The sequence below is a fragment of the Pterocles gutturalis genome, unplaced genomic scaffold (genome assembly GCF_000699245.1).
Source record: "Pterocles gutturalis isolate BGI_N339 unplaced genomic scaffold, ASM69924v1 scaffold10746, whole genome shotgun sequence".
NCBI lineage: Eukaryota > Metazoa > Chordata > Aves > Pterocliformes > Pteroclidae > Pterocles > Pterocles gutturalis.
Window position 1 is genome coordinate 42598 of NW_010103172.1, and position 18643 is coordinate 61240.

At 44.0% G+C, this 18643-nt stretch overlaps 1 protein-coding gene across 1 annotated transcript in view; it reads right to left on the reverse strand.

Moving 5' to 3' along the window:
* The window catches only part of LOC104471311 (protocadherin alpha-C2-like), a 53019-nt gene extending 34411 nt beyond the window's left edge, over positions 1-18608 (reverse strand). The window contains 5 exon segments of the mRNA XM_010086603.1: positions 4537-4625; positions 6930-6988; positions 16344-18290; positions 18293-18541; positions 18543-18608. Coding sequence (XP_010084905.1) covers positions 4537-4625; positions 6930-6988; positions 16344-18290; positions 18293-18541; positions 18543-18608 — 2410 coding nt within the window.
* Between the last annotated feature and the right edge of the window lie 35 nt (positions 18609-18643).

An 18643-nucleotide genomic window follows, 5' to 3' on the forward strand; every position in this document is an offset into this window, starting at 1 on the left:
CCCCCTGCCCCCTCCTTTCAGGCAGCTGTAGAGAGTGATGAGGTCTCCTCTCAGCCTCCTCTTCTCCAGACTAACCCCCCCCAGCCCCCTCAGCCGCTCCTCGTCAGACCTGTGCTCCAGACCCTTCCCCAGCTTTGTTGCCCTTCTCTGGACCTGCTCCAGCCCCTCAATGTCCTTCTTGTGGTGAGGGGCCCAAAACTGAACCCAGTATTCAAGGTGCGATCTTTGTATAAAGATTATATATATATATACAAGTATGTATATTATATGTATATACACATACACATATAGCACATACTGTCCTATTCAGAGCTAGAGTTGATCTCTGGGTTTCTTGGTGATAATATTCCCCTGCCTTTCCAAGGAGCTTTGAAACTCACAGCTAGCCTAGCTCTCCCACTTAGTTCTTTTAAGGAACAGCAGCCAATACCACTACTGCTGTTTACTTGGCCAGCTCAAGGGATAACCACATGCACCAGAATGTCAAGGATGGAGGACTGCCCATGTTGAGGCCAGTAGATTCTCACACAATAGAAATGCTTTTTTCATACGAGTGCTTTAAAAACCAAGGCTACCACCTCACTTCCCCAGCTAACTACCCAGGAAAAGGAAACAAAAATGACAGATCTACTTATAAGAATGTTACCACTGCAAAATCAGAAGCATAAAATCAGCATATTTTAGGATTGTATTTGCCTATGCAACCTTAATTCAGTTCATTGTGCATATTTGTAAAGCTAGATGGTGAAATCCTAGCTTCCTTGAAGTCAGTGGGCTATTTGCCATGGACTTCAGTGATGCCAGTGTTTCACCCACGGTCTTCACCTACATGCTTCCAAATTCCAGATGCAGATTTTTTCATGTGGTCCTTTCCTCTTCTGTTTACAGAGTTGTCTGAATGGAAGTATTTTATTTCCCTTCTCTATATGCAGCATGTGGCCCAGTGCCTTATTTGCTGCACACACCAAAAGCCTACATTGAAGAGAGGATTTAAAATTACTCGTGGCTGTTTTTCATCACAAACCCTTATTGCTCTCCTGAGTCTCATCCATGCTATGAAAGCATCTTTAGACTGTCCTTGTGAAGCACTCGCATTACCAGGTCCATTTTATAGTTTGGAACCAGCAGCACAGAGAAATACACACAGATTTGTCTAATGCCCACTAATTCTAAGCTCTGAGTTATGCATAGGTCTGATTTATTCAGAAATCTTCAGTATTGTATGTTCAGAGCAAAGTTTTTGTTCATCTTTGTTTCTATTATGAGCTCCCATCATGTCTGCAAATCGAGCTCCAGTTATTCCAAGTCAGGCAGCATCCAGAAAATAAAGCTCACTCAGATTAGTGGTCACCTATAGAAAGCCTGATATAATTGCCAAATCTGCTGAAGAAACCAGAAACGTGTCTGCATTTCCTGGACTCACTGCATAGCACATGGGGGACAAATGAGATGCTCCAGAGAGCTAAACCCACTGCTATCCTCTACCCAGCAGGAGCCTGAGCCTTCTTGTCCCACCTTACTTGAAAGTAAGAATAAGAAAATGCAAAAGAAAACGTAAAGACAATTTGAAAATACCAGATTGAGATTCACTGTCCCCTGTACGGGTGAAATAGGTGATAAAGTCAATAGCAGGGCTATTGGACAAATGAGGGCCAGGTTTCACTTGGGCAACACATTTGCTGAGACACTACATGATGCTCGAGTGCAGCTATGCATTAGGAATGAAGGATTTACTGATTTAACGCTTGACTTGTTCATCCTTCTTAAAGTGCTCCTTATGACATCATGCTCTCATTGATTAACTCTCTGAATCTGTCTCTGTGAGGCATCTTATCCGAGGTTTTTGTGGATCGTTAAATTAAATGAATGGTTTAGTGACAAACTGATTGGGATGAATCCATTGACTAAAAGAACTGCATGGAGAAGGTGGGGCACAGAACAGGCTGGGAAGTGGTTTCTAGTAACTAGAATTTGAGACCTGCAGCTGCCACAGTCTGATGATGATACCGAAGGTTACAAACAGCTTATCTCGGAATTTATCTGGACACAGGTGCACTCTGTTCATATGCAAATGACAGGTCAGGAGCAAATGCATTTGTTGACACAATTAACTGCAATTGATCATAATAAGTCAAATCAATTTGGAAAAGCATCAGTTGTGCATGTTAATCTGGTGAAAAATATTACAGGTCTTGAACACAAGCCATAAAAAGAAAGAAGCATTGAAAGGCATATTTGTGAAAAACTGCAGACAGGGTTCTAAAACAGTGGTAGTAAACTGCTGAAAATGTCATGCATGATGATGTACTCAAGGTACAAGAATTAACACAATCATTAAGCCTAACTGAGATTTCCCGATGCATCACCTGCTTGCTATGAAGGACCAGGGATATCTGTAGCTTTTGCTTACAAAGAGCAGAGAAGAATATTACGTGAAACCCACTGAAAAAAAGGTCTAATTAATATTATGTCAGGGGCACTAATCCCTTGGGAGTGGACAAAGACAAAACAAATGAGTCATCATTGTACCTGAAAAAATATTCATTTACAAGGAACTTGCTTAACAAAAATTGGATTTAATGGCAGCTGTAACTAGGGTGGATATTCCACAATGTCATTTTAATTTGTCACATTTTTCTATACAGCAGAAAAGTTTCCTGTTGCTGAAGGTATTTCTTGAAACCCATTTGAATACATTACCTAGAAATAAAAACCTCAGAGAAACAATGATCTACAATGCTCAGCCCAAGGGCCAGAGCAAACAGCCTTGGCACTTGGACTGTCACCTCTCCAGCTGCCCAGCTCCATAGAGCCTCCTGGCAGCTTCTCCTCTCACTACACCTCACAGTTTTCTCCACCCTACATAGCCACCAACATCTAGAGCAGCATGTGGGACATTCGCTGCATGGTCATGGAGGGCAAGAGCAATAATAGCTAAGGCTTAGTGCTGCTCCTCAAACAAAGGGATGTTCAGGTTTCCAAAATGAGTCAAAAATTATAAGACTCAAAAAGAATTGCAGGGAGGAGTCCAGAGAATGGAACAGGGCTCTGGGACACAAATGCCCACGGACGTCCTCAGAAGACAGGACCATCCTACCTTTGCATTTACATTCAAGTACTTAGAAATCTGCATTATCAGCAAGCGAACATCTGGGTGAATATCTGCATCCGTATTGAACTTGGTATAAGGTAATACACTAAGTGCTCAGTCAGGGATGATGAATGCAGCTGAAAGCCTGAGGGAACCCCTTGGAAAGGTCAGAGCATACTTGTGGTGACATTTTCAAATGCAAGCTCAACAATGATGCACCCTCCATAATACATGCAAGCTGTGTCTTCCTGCAAAGCCTGCAAACAGAAGGAAGAGCCCCCAAAAACCAGGTAATTATAGCCTAGGGGGCCCATTATATATTATACTAATTTCCAAATCCGCTTCTGCAGACAACCTTTCTGCAACACTAGTGCAGCTTTTGCTGGGCACCATTAATTCATAGACACATTGTAACTGTGACCGCAAATCCTAAAGATGCTCCTCAGCTCTTTATCCAGGTAAAAGTCCTATTTAAGCCAAAGGAAAGTTCTGCACCAAAAAAATTATTAAATAAAGCAGCTCTCACATCCTTTCTGCTGGAGACCCCACTTCTCAGCTTTTGACCTGCCTCTGTGATAGGAGCGTTGCTCCTCATTTGAATTTCTGGAGGACTCCTAATGCTCACAGTCATACAGGGCACACAACCCTACTCAGGGCATCCAGTAAGTTGACGGCTTAGTTTGGACCCGACTGAAACTGCTGATCACACCAGTGACTGGCTGCTCCACTACATCTCTATATTATTCCTGCTCCAACATACAAAGTGAGAGTATTTTATTGCTTACACGGCAAAAGATACAGGTGATCTTCCTTTCTTAATTCAATTGTGACTTTTTGACAATTTCTTATTGACTGCCATGAAGTCATCAGTCAGTCACTGAGTAAATGAAGCTACATTCTAAAATGTGGTTTTGGTCATTTTTTTTGACAAGCAAATCATAGTTTAGTTTCTGTCATAGTGTACTAGTGAATGAAAATAGCTAACAAAAAAAATAGGTCTGATATCCCCACAGAAAATGAGAAGAAACATTCAAAGAGACTTACTGGGTTTGTAAAAATAACAAAGGGAGAACTGCTAAGCTCCTACCCCCGTTTCACTCTTGTTTTGAACTGGAGGGCAAACCAGCTCCAGAGCCAAGCATAGGCATTTGGAATTGGAATACACCCATCAGAACTGAAGCCTTTTCACTACGGAAACCAACAACCTCCTTAGGCAGAGTGACAGCTGGGATCAAGTACTCTTATCTCCAGTGCTCACCTGAGACTGAGTAAAGAAATAGATTTATTTTCTGTTTTATTATTCCACCCTATTTAGATTCCAGATTAATTTACAAGAACTTCACTCAGGGACACAAAACAGAATCAAAACTAAGCCACAAGCATTAGGAAATCTACTTCAGTTAACATTAGCTCCTCACATACATTCCAGATTTTCACCCCCTTACCTGGAGTAGCGCTGGAGACTGTTGGCCACTGCTGATCAGGCCCTCCTGGTCCTCCACGCAGGACTCCTGCCTCCTCCATATGCACAGAACTGAATAAGCACATATCATGGTTAGATATACAGTTCCCTTCTGCCCTGGGCTTTATAACACTTTCCTTTCTTGCTACTCTTCAAAGGTCATAACTGTTGCTGCACAACTACTGTTATAGTATTGCCTGATGCTAACTAATTCTGCTGGAGCATTGGATAACGATCTATTTTGACTTGCAAAATTTACCTTTGCTTATTTACTAATAATTTATAAATAATTTACAATGGCATAATTTATAAAACAAAATACCTGCAGGACATTTGGCTTTCATTGACTGAAAATCACTAACAAGGAAGCTACGCACCTTTTTTTGCTGTGATGATGTACTGACATTAAAGCAAGAAATAAAAAGTTGGTGGAGTTAGTTCTGAGCTTCTGTCATGATGCTGCTTTAACAGATTCCACCTTCCTGGGTTACTGCACACTTCTCGTGAGCAATTCAGAAAGAGAAATAAATTTTCTCAAATGCAGAAACTAATACAGCAAATTTTACAGTGAGCACTTGGTCTCGAAAGCACCAATTTGGATATTAGCTAGCAGCTTATATAGAAGGAAAAGAAAAAAAAATCTGCTACTTTTAATGCAAAACTAGGCACGTATTTGTGTGCAGTTCCTTAGAGAAACTGGATTCTGTGGCTGTGTCCCTGTCTCTGCTCATCTGCTTCTCAGCTCCCTTCCACACTCCCAGTTGAACTTAATGGGCAGTTTCAACTAAATGTGGCAGATGTCAAGGGTCCTGTGGATACCACATTTCTACAAATTCTATGAAAAACCAGCATTTTATGAAAATCATCAGCTGAGCAGGTCACACAGGCTCAAAACCTGAGATTTCAGGTAAGGACAGGGGCTGCTGATGTGATGGAACAGAGGAGCATACACAGTTTCCCAGAAAGGCTTCACCAGCTCCCCTGCTTGTGGGATAGATTGTTTTAAACAAGCTGACTTTTCAGGAATTGTTCAAGTAACTTTAGGCAAGATTTCAAATTCTGCATGGAAAGGAATATGGATCCCCAGGATGATGTTGGGAATACACAAGAGCACGCCTGACTCTGAGGACCAGCAGACAAGATGCTCAGGTAGGCAGGAGAATTCCTGCTCCAGGATGCTGCTCCCCAGCCTGTTTATTCATCTTGCAGGAAGCAAGACTAAAAAATAAAAATAAATTAAAAATAAAATTAAAAATAAAAATAAATAAAAAATAAAAAAATTCAGAATCATAAAAGAAAGAAAAGTTTGCCCAACAAGCCACAGAATCAAGCTTGCTCTTTCTTCCTTTCCTTCTGGTCCCTGAGGTTTCGGTTCTTCCTCACACAGCAGCCCAAAGTCAGCTGGAGAGGTCCCTGCACCCTCACCCACACAAAGCACAGTCTTAGGGATGGACAGCCTGAATCTCAAGTTTTGGGCTTCAGCTTCATGAAGACTCTTCAGCCCTGTGGATAATGGATAAGAGGGGATGACTCCAGTCCCATTGCACCGGCAGTTTGGGGAAAAGCATACCAGCCTGCACTTTGTAGGGCCACTAGGAACTACTGTAACCTTATAACTGCACCTAAACCTGTCAGGTAGTCTTATTAATCATGTCAGATTCCACCTGAATAGGTAACCAGTGTTCTAATCTGCTCAGAAAGGGAGAGCAAAGATATTATTTGATTTAGGTCCAAGAAAGCAACTTGATTGTAATTCTTTGTTTCCAGGTGTGCTGAGTACGGAATTATAGCAGAGATTGTTTGTGATGCTAGGCAGAGACTTCCAAAGATGTCTAAAGAGATTTGGACACAGGCTCACTTCTCCTTCTTGAAAAATCCACCTCATATTTTCAAAATGCCTTTTGAACTGTGTTAATCATCTTTGATTGCACCGGGTGGTTAATAAACCGATGGCAGGAGCAGCATACTTTTACAGTAACAGAGACAAGAAGACGGAAAAGGCATCAATGCTGCAGTCTATCGAAACAGAGCAGCAGAGATGATTACAGGGGGCTTTAAAGTAAACACACGAGGTATAATCACAGTTAAATAATTCAATAATTGGAGTAATTATGCCTTGACAGTTAACGTATAAAAAGACAAGACGTAAATAGAAAAAAACCTCACAGATCTGTGGTAATACAATAATAACACAAGATGCAGCCAGGCTGAGTTGTAACACTCGGAAATTGGAAGTGACAGCAGCAGAACTCAGGGGCTTCCCAGCTCAGTGTCCAGATATGTCAGTCTAGAGCATCAGGGGAGCCAGACAGCTTCGTCCTTTCCACAGAGGACACAGACAGAATTCCCCTTCACGTGGGGAAACACCATACCTACCTTTGGATTCCTGCCCTCAGGGATGCGGAGTAGCGCCAGTCAGGATTGGGGTGTTTTGGCTGTAGAAACAAAAGCCCAGGAGAACATGGTTAATGTGTGTCAAACACGGGGAAAAGCAGATGCATCTGGCTCGTTGCATCAGAAGGGACTATATGGAGCTACTCAATTTTTGTGAACGTTCAGAACTGCCCAATCCTTCTACAAATCTACAGAAACTTTGAAATGGACACACAGAGATTGTCTCTAGAACAAAGAAACTTGGTTGTACACCAAGGCCTTTGGTTAGAGATGATCTCTGCAGAAAAACATTTAATGCTGGAAACTGGTGCACAGTTATTTTACACATTCATCAGCATTCTGGGCACAGAAAAAAAAAAAAAACCAAAAAAAACCACAACACATTGTAAAACCATAATACACATTGTTTACCTGATAAGCCAAGGGAACTTGGCATAGCATCTGCCCGAGGATGTATAAAATGCAGCCCCCTGCAAAGGGGCTGTGGACAGTGATCTGTTTGCTGTGGGGATTCTGCCAGCATTTCAGGTACTGCAGAGGACTGCACTAGATTGTAGCAGATTTGCAGAGTGCAGCAAGTCTTTTCTCAAAGGATGACATGTTCTTTTCACAATACCCAGAATTACTCCATATTCCATATTCATGAGAGGGCATAGGAGATGGAAGGGGAAAATAGCCAGCAACACCCTTTGACCAACAAACCTCAGCAGAGGCTGCTCTGCTGCAGAACGGCTTGCTAAATGAGGAGATAATGAAGAAATCCTCTGTTGATCAAAAATTACTCCAGAAAGTCTCTTTTGTATCTTCATGGGACCATCACAATAATTTTCAATGACAGACAATGAATGGAAGCTCAGGTCCTTTAAAATTAAGCTCTAAGCACATAACAAGTTTATTTCTCAGGATTCTCAAGACATTATTCTGTATGTGATAGTGCAGCCAGTGCTTAACTTCAGGAATTTTAATTCAAAGAGAGACCCTACAACCAGAATCATAATGGACTACACTCATTCCTGGTGTGTCTTTTGCAGTGCCAAAGGCACAAATAATATATGACAGTAATGGTTTAATTCTTTTCAAGCTCTTGGAGGCAGATCAGAAATTAATTTTGTCCCATTACTTGGAAGAGAAAAATAAAGTGTTGGATGCTATGAATTATTTAAAGCCAACTCTGTCTTTCCTCTTGAGGTTTGGGGTATGCTTTCCCCAGATCAATAGGTTTTATTCAAATAAAAATGGAACAGCTACAACTTACACTAGGTCTCTAACACCAGAGTTCCCGGGTCCAGCATCACTCAAGAGTGAGATGCTCTTGGATGATGTGCATCCAACTATTCTTTATGGTCTGAGCTACACAAAAGGGAGGAGGCTGCTATTTGCAGCCACACATTAAACATCTCTGCTAGCAATTTCCTTCCCATTTAGCCCCTAGTTCTCTGGCATACTCAGGTTCTGCTGCGTTTAGCAGAAAGTGGCTTGACAAGGAGCCCATTATGCATGGTTCCAGTATTTTCTGATTCATTCCATTTTGTCCAGGGTCCCAGGGATGTCAGAGCACCTCTAAAGTCAACCACATAGTAACAGTCAATGAAAGAGGCTAGAAAATAACACACCCTGATGAGACCCTCTCCTGAGTTTGCCTTTCTTGATTCATGAAGGGTGCTGACACCAGAAGATTTAGCTTTTCCTCTGCAGGGGATTTTCCTACAGCAGGGGAACTGCTGGATTGGGGGTTGGGGGGAAGCCCCTTTGCTGTTTTGTGTGACGAGAGAGGTGCAGGTTATTCATTTGTTCAGGCTTACAGGCAGCATGAGGAAGAGGAATGTGACCACAGTCCCAGGCAAACCACAGATGAAGTGAGATTACATCAAAGAGCTGGAAAAGTTTGACACGAGTTGGGTGCGAGTGAGAAAAATGGAAGACGGCCACTCAGCCACAGTATATAGATTTTTGGTTTTCAGCTGAGAGCTTTCCAGCTCTTGGCTAGAAGACAAAAATCTATGTTTGGTTGCAGTGGGAACTTTCAGACACCAGATCACAAACAGGTAATAATGGTGAGAGAAACTCATCAGTTAGAAATTGATCATCTATTCACTTCACGTGCATAGAATCATAGAATCGCCTGGGTTGAAAAGGACCTTAAAGATCATCTAGTTTCAACCCCCCTGCTGTGGGCAGGGTTGCCAACCACTAGAGCAGCCTGCCCAGGGCCCCATCCAGGGCACTGGGAGCAGTGGGGAGGGATTAGGAGACAGCAGGGGCAGATCTGGGGCATACTGGGAGTACTGGGAAGGGATCTGGGGGGAGCACTGGGTGTACTGGCAGCACTGGGAGGCATTGCACTGAAGGGTTAATGGGGGGATTTGGGTGGTACTGGGTGTTACTGGGAGCACTGATGTCACTGTATGTCAAGACTCATATTCCTTGGTTCCATATGTATGTATTGAGTTTTCTAGAATGATTACACATATTATTTTTCTGAAAATTTACATATTATAATCATTTCCCCAAAATCATCAAGATATTGATTAGTTCCCTGAAAACTTTACCCAATGCCTACTGGTATTTGACCATGACAGGTAGAGTAGGGACCAATTCCATCAGGATGTAATCATCAATGTATATTATTCTGCGATATTTTAAATTTCAAAAAATGATACTGTTTTAAAATATTTTTCTTGTTATGCTGCTCTGTTGAGATACATAGTATGGGCCAACATTCATCACAGCAGTGTAACAGAAACAGCAGCAATTAGGACACCCTGGTGTTTTCAAGGGTTACTGTCCAGAAGCTGGGAAGCATCTCGTGGCTGCTCCCAAAGTGTTCCCTATTTGCTACTACTCTTTAGGCAGGGCTGTCATGCTGCTCCCACAGGAGCAGAAAGAAGAAGGGGACAGGATCAAAGAAATAGACCCTGGAGATGGAAAGATCGATTCCTACAGTTGACTTTCAGACACTTTGGGGGCTGGTTTTTTTTGTTTTAACTGTGAAAAATTCAGTGTCCAGCACTTCTCTACTTTTTGAAGTCTTCACAGGAAGAATAGGAGGAGCAGGCAGCTGGGCAGCAGCCTGCCTCTGTTTAAACCTGTTGTCACCCGGTTTTACTGTGTACACACTGCTTGACTGGGAACTGTCAGACCTCAGGAAGACATGCAAGTTTGTCCCACATTTGTGTTACCACAGGCCAAAGTCCTGCAACTGGCAAAATCAGCGAAATTCCAATTTTGTCAGTGTAACTGGCTTCCCCTTTTGTTCTGCTACAGACTGTAATTCTTCAAGATCGTCTGGCCATAAGAGAAAAGTTGTTTCAAAACATGTTTAAATGAGATTAGGCAACTAGGAGTGAGAAAGGCAAAAAAAGCAGGACCAGTGATAGAAGTCACAGCACAGCAGAAGCAGCAAACCTGGTCAGGAGTATGTTTCCCCAGTTCAGACGCAGCAGTGCTGTTTCTTATGGATCCATCAGGCAGTCACAGTCTGCGTCCTTGGGTTGGCTTCTATCTCTGGCTACAAACAGCCCACCTTTACCAGACCACCCACTGAAACCTGCCATGTCGACACATGCTGGCCTGCAGCACACAGTCACTGTGTCATGGCACAACACAGCCCATCTCCAAGCAGAGCAGTGTCTTCAGCACAGCCCTGGGGACCACAACCCTGCAGAGCAGCTGTCAACAGGCTCCTCTGCAAAGCCCTGGCACGGGTTTTGCTGTCAGCAGTGCTGCTGTGGCATAGAAACATAGAATCATAGAATCATTAAGGTTGGAAAACACCTCAAGGATCATCAAGTCCAACCCAGCACCACCTAACCCACTAACCCATGTCCCCAAGCACCACATCTACACGTTTCTTGAACACCACCAGGGATGGTGACTCCACCACTTCCCTGGGCAGCCTGTTCCAATGCCTGATCACTCTTGCAGTGAAGACATTTTTGTAATACCCAGCCTGAACCTCCCCTGGTGCAACTTGAAGCCATTTCCTCTTGTCCCATCACTTGTTACTTTGGAGAAGAGCCCAGCACCCACCTCACTACACCCTCCTTTCAGGTAGTTGTAGAGAGTGATGAGGTCTCCTCTCACCCTCCTCTTCTCTAGACTAAAGAACCCCAGTCATAACTCAAAGCCACCAGGACAAGGCACAGCTGGCCAGGACGCACAAGCCCAGAGAGGAAGCACAAAGAGGAACAGAGATGCTGAAGTGGTCCAGATGCTTCCCAGTTGGATATCCCCATACTTGTGCTATGTCACACAATGCTGATGCAGATATTATTGTTCCTTTTACCTCCCCAGCTCCCAGTTCATTACAAGACCCTGTTCATCTCATGCAAGCCCATTCTGATAACTTTACAGTAATCTCAGCCTACCATTTCCCTCAGAAATTTTTGGATGCCATGTATCAAGTCCAGTGGTCCTGTCTGTACCACTGATCAGTGGAGGTGAGGGCAATCCCACAATCCAGCACAGAAGCAACCAACCACTCCCTGTTTCTCCCCTCACCTGCTTTTTCTGATTTAGTAACAGCACACAACGACATATTTGAGAGGAGTCACCACCCATCCAGGTGCCTGCAGAAGTGACTGTCACTGCACCAGGTGAACAACTCACGCCAACGCTTGCTCCCGCTGGATTTCCAGGCCCCAGGGTTGCATTCTGACAACTGCATAACCATTAATGGGACTAGTCCGAACCAACCAGCCCTATTCAGAAGTCTGATAAAAAAACTGAAGGTACAATGTAAAATGGAGCCACCTTAATAGGAAAAAAAGCTCATGACAAACTTCCCACAGGTGTTTCCAAGTTGCAGAGCACGGGTTCATTTCAGAATCATTACATTGGTTCACGGAGAAGAAATTGAGTGACCATACATTGTTACAGACATTTTGCTCACTCCTCTTTTTTAGATAATACTTGAACATAGATTTCTCCCTGGAGTAGAAGGAATTTCTAAATTTTTTTTTAGCACTGTCCTGATCCCGTATTCCTGAAAAATCAATGCAAAGCCTCCCATTGACTCCGGTGGGTGTTAGAACAGCGCCTGCTTCAGGTAGAGAAGTGTGAGTCAAACATGTACAAACAGTTACCAGACAACAAGACACCTGAAAGCATCCCACTCCATTCCTACTTCCACACAAGCACGCAACAGAATGACATAAGGTATCTTTATCAAATATATCTGCTTTGAAGCAATAATAAAAAGCCTTTTAGACCCCTGACTGCCTACAACTCTGCTTATTTTGCAGTGAGGCAATGCTGACAGATGCGGGGAAACAGAGGTTTCTATTCCCAATTTCCTTCTGTAAATGTTTAGAATTAATTTGATGTGGAGGACAGACTATTTATTGTCTGCACACATGTTTATCAGACAAGAAATCAGAATGGAAACTGGAAAAGGGCATAATTCAGAAGCCTAATATTTTCTTCCTGATAGCATTCGTTTGCATTCCTAACTCTGAGAAAACTAAGGGGAAGGGAACAGGCAAGCACACCTGTAAAGGCTATTTAATGAGTTCCAAGAGAAGAAAAACTTTTCTGATTAATGTTGGATGCAAATTTCTGCTGGCACAGCAGAAACCAAGAGTAGAACACGTACGGATACTGCCACTAAACAAAAGAACAAACATTTATAGTTAACCTTTATAATGTCACTGGGGCTGGAGAATTTCTTAAAGGCTTAAGTTCTTGAACTGAGATGGTAAGATATTCCACCATTAATACCTTCAAAGCCTCTATGAGAAATCTCTTGGAAAGACGGCTCCAGACAATGCTAGATTTAGACACTTCAAAACATGCTTGTGTTTTAAAGGGGTATCAAGATATGTTTGAATCAAGTGTTGTCTGGTTTTTTCCATGTGTTTAGCAAGCTGTTTCTTGAACTGCAAAACACAGAGGAAGAGTCAGAAGCAGAGCAAACAGCCATAAAACTCCAACAGACCCCTGGGTCCTACCAGCACTCATGTGCAGCTTTGATTCGTTTGGAAAAGCTTGCACAGAACATCAGAGATTTACTGATGAGCATCACCTGGAACATCCTATTCTGTCAGCCACATGCGTCACCACACAAAAAAATGGTGCAAGGAAATGCACAGTCAGAAGAACTGCTATCTATTTCTATCAAGTACCGAGACTGCCCACTCATCATGAGGGATGTGCCAGGCTGCCTTCTGGGGCAGAAAACTCCAGTTAAACACATGTTGGTTTGATTGTTAGTCACCACACTGAAGGGAAAAGGTCATCATGAGATGCAAGGCATAACGAATGAGCTTAACTGCAAAAAATGTGAGGCCAAGAAGGGAGAGGTAAAAAGAGAGACTACTCAGACATCACTTGGCATCTTCACACATGCGATAGGGACTCCAGACTAAAGCACCAAAACCTCTCCTGAAAATGATGGATAATCACTGCAGCAGTAGCCAGCAATAAAATTCCATCTTCCCAACCCCTCCTTCCCATCTGCGTGCACCCCTCTCCAAAGGCAGGAGTCCAGCTGCCCATAACCTCGTCCGGTGCCAGCAATGCACCCACCATGTCTCGCTGTCTCTCTGGTTTGCCCACGCTGCCTGCCTGCTCACCCTGCAGCCGTTACCCAGCTGGTGAGAGTGTGATATCCACAACTCCACGTTCCCAGCCTTAGTGCCAGACTTCTGCCAGCAGGAACTGTGTCCAAGGTTGCAGCACAGCTCTGTTAGTCCATTCCCTCTTTTGCAAAACACCCTTGGTTTGAGATCTTCTCATACACCTACGAAGGCCCAGACAGGCAAGCAGGTGGATGCAGAAGCAGAGGCCGTCCTGCAGAAACAAGCTTCCACTCCCCATCACACCACCACCAAGTCCAAATAGTCACACAGGAATCTGTGCTTCAACAGATACAAAGAATTCCCTCCCTAACCTTAATACATGGGGTTTTCCTTTCCGCTGCATCCTCTAATGAAGTCAGTCACAACTTAGTGCAAAGTCACTATTAACATCTTTGACCTTACTAGTAAATATGAAAACGACCCCGATCTTATTGCACCGAGTGTTACTGAGATTAAGCCCAAATAACTTGGAAATATTTTTCCTCTCACTGTAGAAACATTTGCAAAATATTAGCCTTTGTGAAACCCTACGTTCAGGAAGCAAACATAGAAAGCCCATTCACCGGTCCCATCCTCATTACTGAACAACTAATAGGAGATCAATTTCCAAAAACTGTAGAAAAAGAAAACAAACCCAAAACCCCAAACCCCCAAACAACATGTTCACATTATCCAAAAGTAACATAAACACCAGAGATTAACTTTGTAAATCAATGCAAGGATGATGATGCCTGTTGCTATGCTTCGCAGGCAAAGGCACGGGCTTTTAAAGCTGATTAAAAGTTCACTTTAACTATAAAAAGCAACACAGTTCTCTGAATATCCAGTAATACAAAGACCATTATCCTTAAAAAGTAGAATTCAGTGTTGCTAAGCAATGGAGGCATTTTCAGTGCATATGCTGAGCTTGAAACAAGGGAAAGACAGGATTTTATAGTATGTAATTAGCTAGGAACTAGTAATTAGCGAGTGCCATTATATTCACCCCTTTTCACATGTACACCTGGCACTGATACACCCTCATGCTACACACTGCCACAGGACAGTTTAAGAAGCAGAGAGCTGAGAAAAGATCTCGTGACAAGTAGAACTTGTCAGAATTTCACCTCTGTTTAAATCCCACAGAACAGCTGGAATAACAGTCCTCTTTCAGCTCACAACTGCAGGCAGGCAAGAGTTCAGTAGTTTGTTCTGTACATCTCACCACAAACTTTCTGTACTCCAGGTTTGGGCTGGCTTTGCTGCCTGATCTGCACCGGTGTTCGAAACTTGCTAATTCATTGCATGCAATGGCGTGATGCTCTAAAATGTGATAGAAATCTGGCTGTTAAGCTAATTTCCTACTGGTCTTACATCCAAAGCTAAGCCATTTTTCATTTCTTGCTCCTTGTTTCCTTCCCCAGAAAATCCGATGTAAGGTGAATATTTCACTCTTTGATTCTTCAGCATACATACATACAGAGTATGTCTCATGTTTCCTCCTATATCAGACAGATTCCAGGCATTTTATCACACTCTGAAAGATTTTAAGGTACAAAAACTGTGTAGAAGAAGAAAAAATACTTCCCCCATACACTGGCACTGTGATTTACAGAAAAACACTGCATTAATTTTAAATGGATGAGTTCTGAATGCATGATCATTGATCTCTAAAAGCATTTTTATGGAAGACTCCCTAGTCCTTAAGATTTGTGCATCTTTGTGCAGCAAAAAAACTAGTTGCACAAGATGCTAACATCTTCATATATGAATAAGGATAAAGAAATAAATTGTATTTCTGTGGCAAGAAAACACAAGTCAGGCTCCTTTCCATCCCTCCCCCCCCAGTTACTCCCCTTGCTTTCCCACGGCTGGAGCCACAGCCCACGTTAATGCACAAACTGATCTTACATCTGCCACAAATGTAGGGTACAAACACCACACAGTAATTGCAAAATTTGCCTTTTGTGAACCAGAATTAGTCTCTCCCGGGTTTAATTGCAATATATGTAGAAAGGAAACTGTACAGAGCAGGCAAACCCCAGACAAACTGCAGACCACCTGTGCGTTAGCATAAAGCAACCATTAATTCTTCACTGGGGGAAAACATTGAAAAGGTTAATATGCTGCTGGTCAAACGGTAGGTATTAAACAATTTTCAGTAGCAACCCAGCAGGTTAGAAGTTGGCACATTGTAACATAATACCGGTAACTTGCTGTAATTCTCTACAAAGATGACACTGCATTGTCACTGTCCAGAAAGCACGAAATGCAGCGTTGGGTGGAATAAAGGGGAGACTGCAGTTTTCAGACAACATGCCTGCATTAGTAAGCAAAGCATATTGTTGCAATGATCTAAATTCACCAACTTTGCCTGGGACTGAAATAAATGCAGCAGCAAACACCTATAATTGCCATAAAGTCATCTATTGATTTCCAGGCTAATCACTTTTTTCTTTTTTTCCTGCAATATTAGTTTTCACAAAAAAACTTTAAGGCCACATGTCATTCCCTAGCACTCTGTGGCAGCAGGCACTTTAAGATTTGTAAGAGAAAAGGGAAGGCGGCAATACTCTATCCAGCATCCACTGCAAAAATTAAGTGAATCTCAAACAACAGATGCATACACTGAACTTACCAAACAAACCCTGAAAGTCACAGTATTTACCTAGAAACAAAATGCATTGCACAGATTAGATTTGTTAGAACCACGTTTCACAGCTGTGTGGCAGTGAGCCCAAAAGGGAATATGCTTAATCTCAGTTTTCCACTTTGAACCCTTGCTGAAGTACAGATTCGTTCAGAGCACCGTGCAGAGCATTTCTCACAGTAGCCTCACCTCATTAGGAGTAATGGAGTCATTTTTAAGTATGATCAGGTTTTGTGCACTCTGCCCACTCTGTCCTGTCAGGTGCCTTTCAGTCATCACTGCAGAGGGCCCAGGAGTTCCCGCTGGGCCACAGGTATTGTAAAACATAAAAGTGTCACTTCCCGATCCTGCAGTTAGGCAGGCCTTATAGCAGTAGGTCTTAGTGAGAGAACCATTGCCCCTCACTTCAATGAAATGGGGTTGGACTTTTAAACCCTGGGGCAACCTAGCATCAATGTTGTTGTTGGCCTGCTTGTAGAGTTCAGCAGGGCACCGTTCTCTGACCCCACAGAACCCTGCACAGCAGGAGTCCCCATACAGACTGTATCTGTAGCACTTGATAACAGTAAGCCCAATGATGGTGAAAAGGAAAACGAAGGAGATGGCGCTCAAAGCAATGATGAGATAAAGAGTGATCTCTGAGTAAGTGCTTGGACTTTTAAAGTGCCTTCTTGTATCAGGGATGATTTTGGAAACTCTGTCCACCACGGCAACGGTGATGGCTACTGATGAAGACATGGGTGGCTCTCCATTGTCTCTCACCTCCACCGTCAGGTTGAAGGTAGGTGAGCTGTCTTCCGCCAGTTTGCGAGTAGTCCTAATCTCTCCAGTATGGAGCTCTATCCTGAACAAACCCGGATCTGAGGCTTGTACCAGGTGGAAGAACAACCAGGCATTTTGGCCTGAGTCCCCATCAATGGCTATAATTTTGGTTACCAAATATCCAGCATATGCTGAGCGTGGGATCATCTCCAAGGCTGCTGAAGTGTTGGTTGAGGTAGGATACAGAATCTGTGGAGCATGGTCATTCTCATCCACCACATAGATGTGGACAGTGACTGTGCTGCTCAGTGGTGGCACCCCGGCATCCTGGGCCTGGACAATCACCTGGAACTCCCTTAGTGTCTCATAGTCAAAGGACCTGACAGCATACATATTGCCATTATCAGATTTAATGGAAACATAGGAGGCAACAGGTAGCCCTTCAATATCCCCATCCAGTAGAGAATAGGACACGTAGGCATTTTCGGCGACATCTGGGTCAGTGGCTTTGATAGTGCACAGCAAGGCTCCAAGTGGATTGTTCTCAGGGATGTAAACTGAGTACACAGGCTCCTCAAAGTGGGGAGGATTGTCATTGATGTCAGAAATCTCCACATGGATCACCTTCTGCGAGGAGAGAGGGGGGCTCCCGGAGTCAGTAGCTGTAATTGTGATGTTGTAGGCTGCTGCTTTCTCATGGTCCAGTTTGCCCTGGGTGACCAAGGTGTAGGAGTTTTTGAAAGAGTTGAGTGTGAAGGGGAGGCCAGGAGAAATACGTAGGCTCACCTGCTTGTTCAGCCCTGAGTCCTGGTCAGTGACACTCATCAGGGCCACCACAGTTCCTGCCTTTGCATCCTCTGGCACTGGGCTGTACAGGGAGGTCAGGACCACCTCAGGAACATTATCATTAGCATCCACAATGTTGACCAGCACCTTGCAGTGCCCAGCCATAGGGACGGGGCCCTGATCAGTGGCTTGCACATAGATCTCATAGGAGGATGCCTCTTCATAGTCCAAAGTACCATTAACCCGCACCTCCCCTAAGTATGGGTCCACGTTAAAGAGCTGCCTCACCTTCTGTGGGGTGTAGCTGCCAAAGGAGTAGATCACATCCCCGTTGGAGCCCTCATCAGGGTCTGAGGCATTGAGTTTAACCACTAGCGTGCCAAGCGGGGAGTTCTCCACAAGGCTCACGGTGTAGGTGGAGTGGTCAAAGGCAGGTGGGTTGTCATTGGTATCCACAACTCGCACAGAGATCTGAGCCGTACCAGACTTTGAGGGCTCCCCACCATCTACAGCAGTGAGCACCAGCTGCTGCAGGGCACTCTGCTCCCGGTCCAGTGGCTGCTGCAGTACCAGTTCCAGGAGCTCGGCACTCGTTCCAGGAGCTGCCTGCCACTCTGGAAGCCTTTCAGGTCCAGGGCAAAGTGGCGGCTGGGGCTGAGCTGGTAGGTCTGCACAGAGTTGGTGCCCACATCAGGGTCTTGGGCACTCTCAATGTGGAAGCGGGCCCCGGGCACAGCAGACTCACTGATTTCCAGCCGGTAATCCTGGCGGGGGAAGTGCGGCGCGTTGTCATTGATGTCCAACACCTCCACCTCCACGTTGTGCACCTCGATGGGCTGGCTCTATGACCAACTCCAAGCTGAGGAAGCAGGTAGGGCTCAGCTCACACAGCGCCTCGCGGTCCATTCGCTCCCGCACCAGAAGTGCTCCGCGGCCCAGCT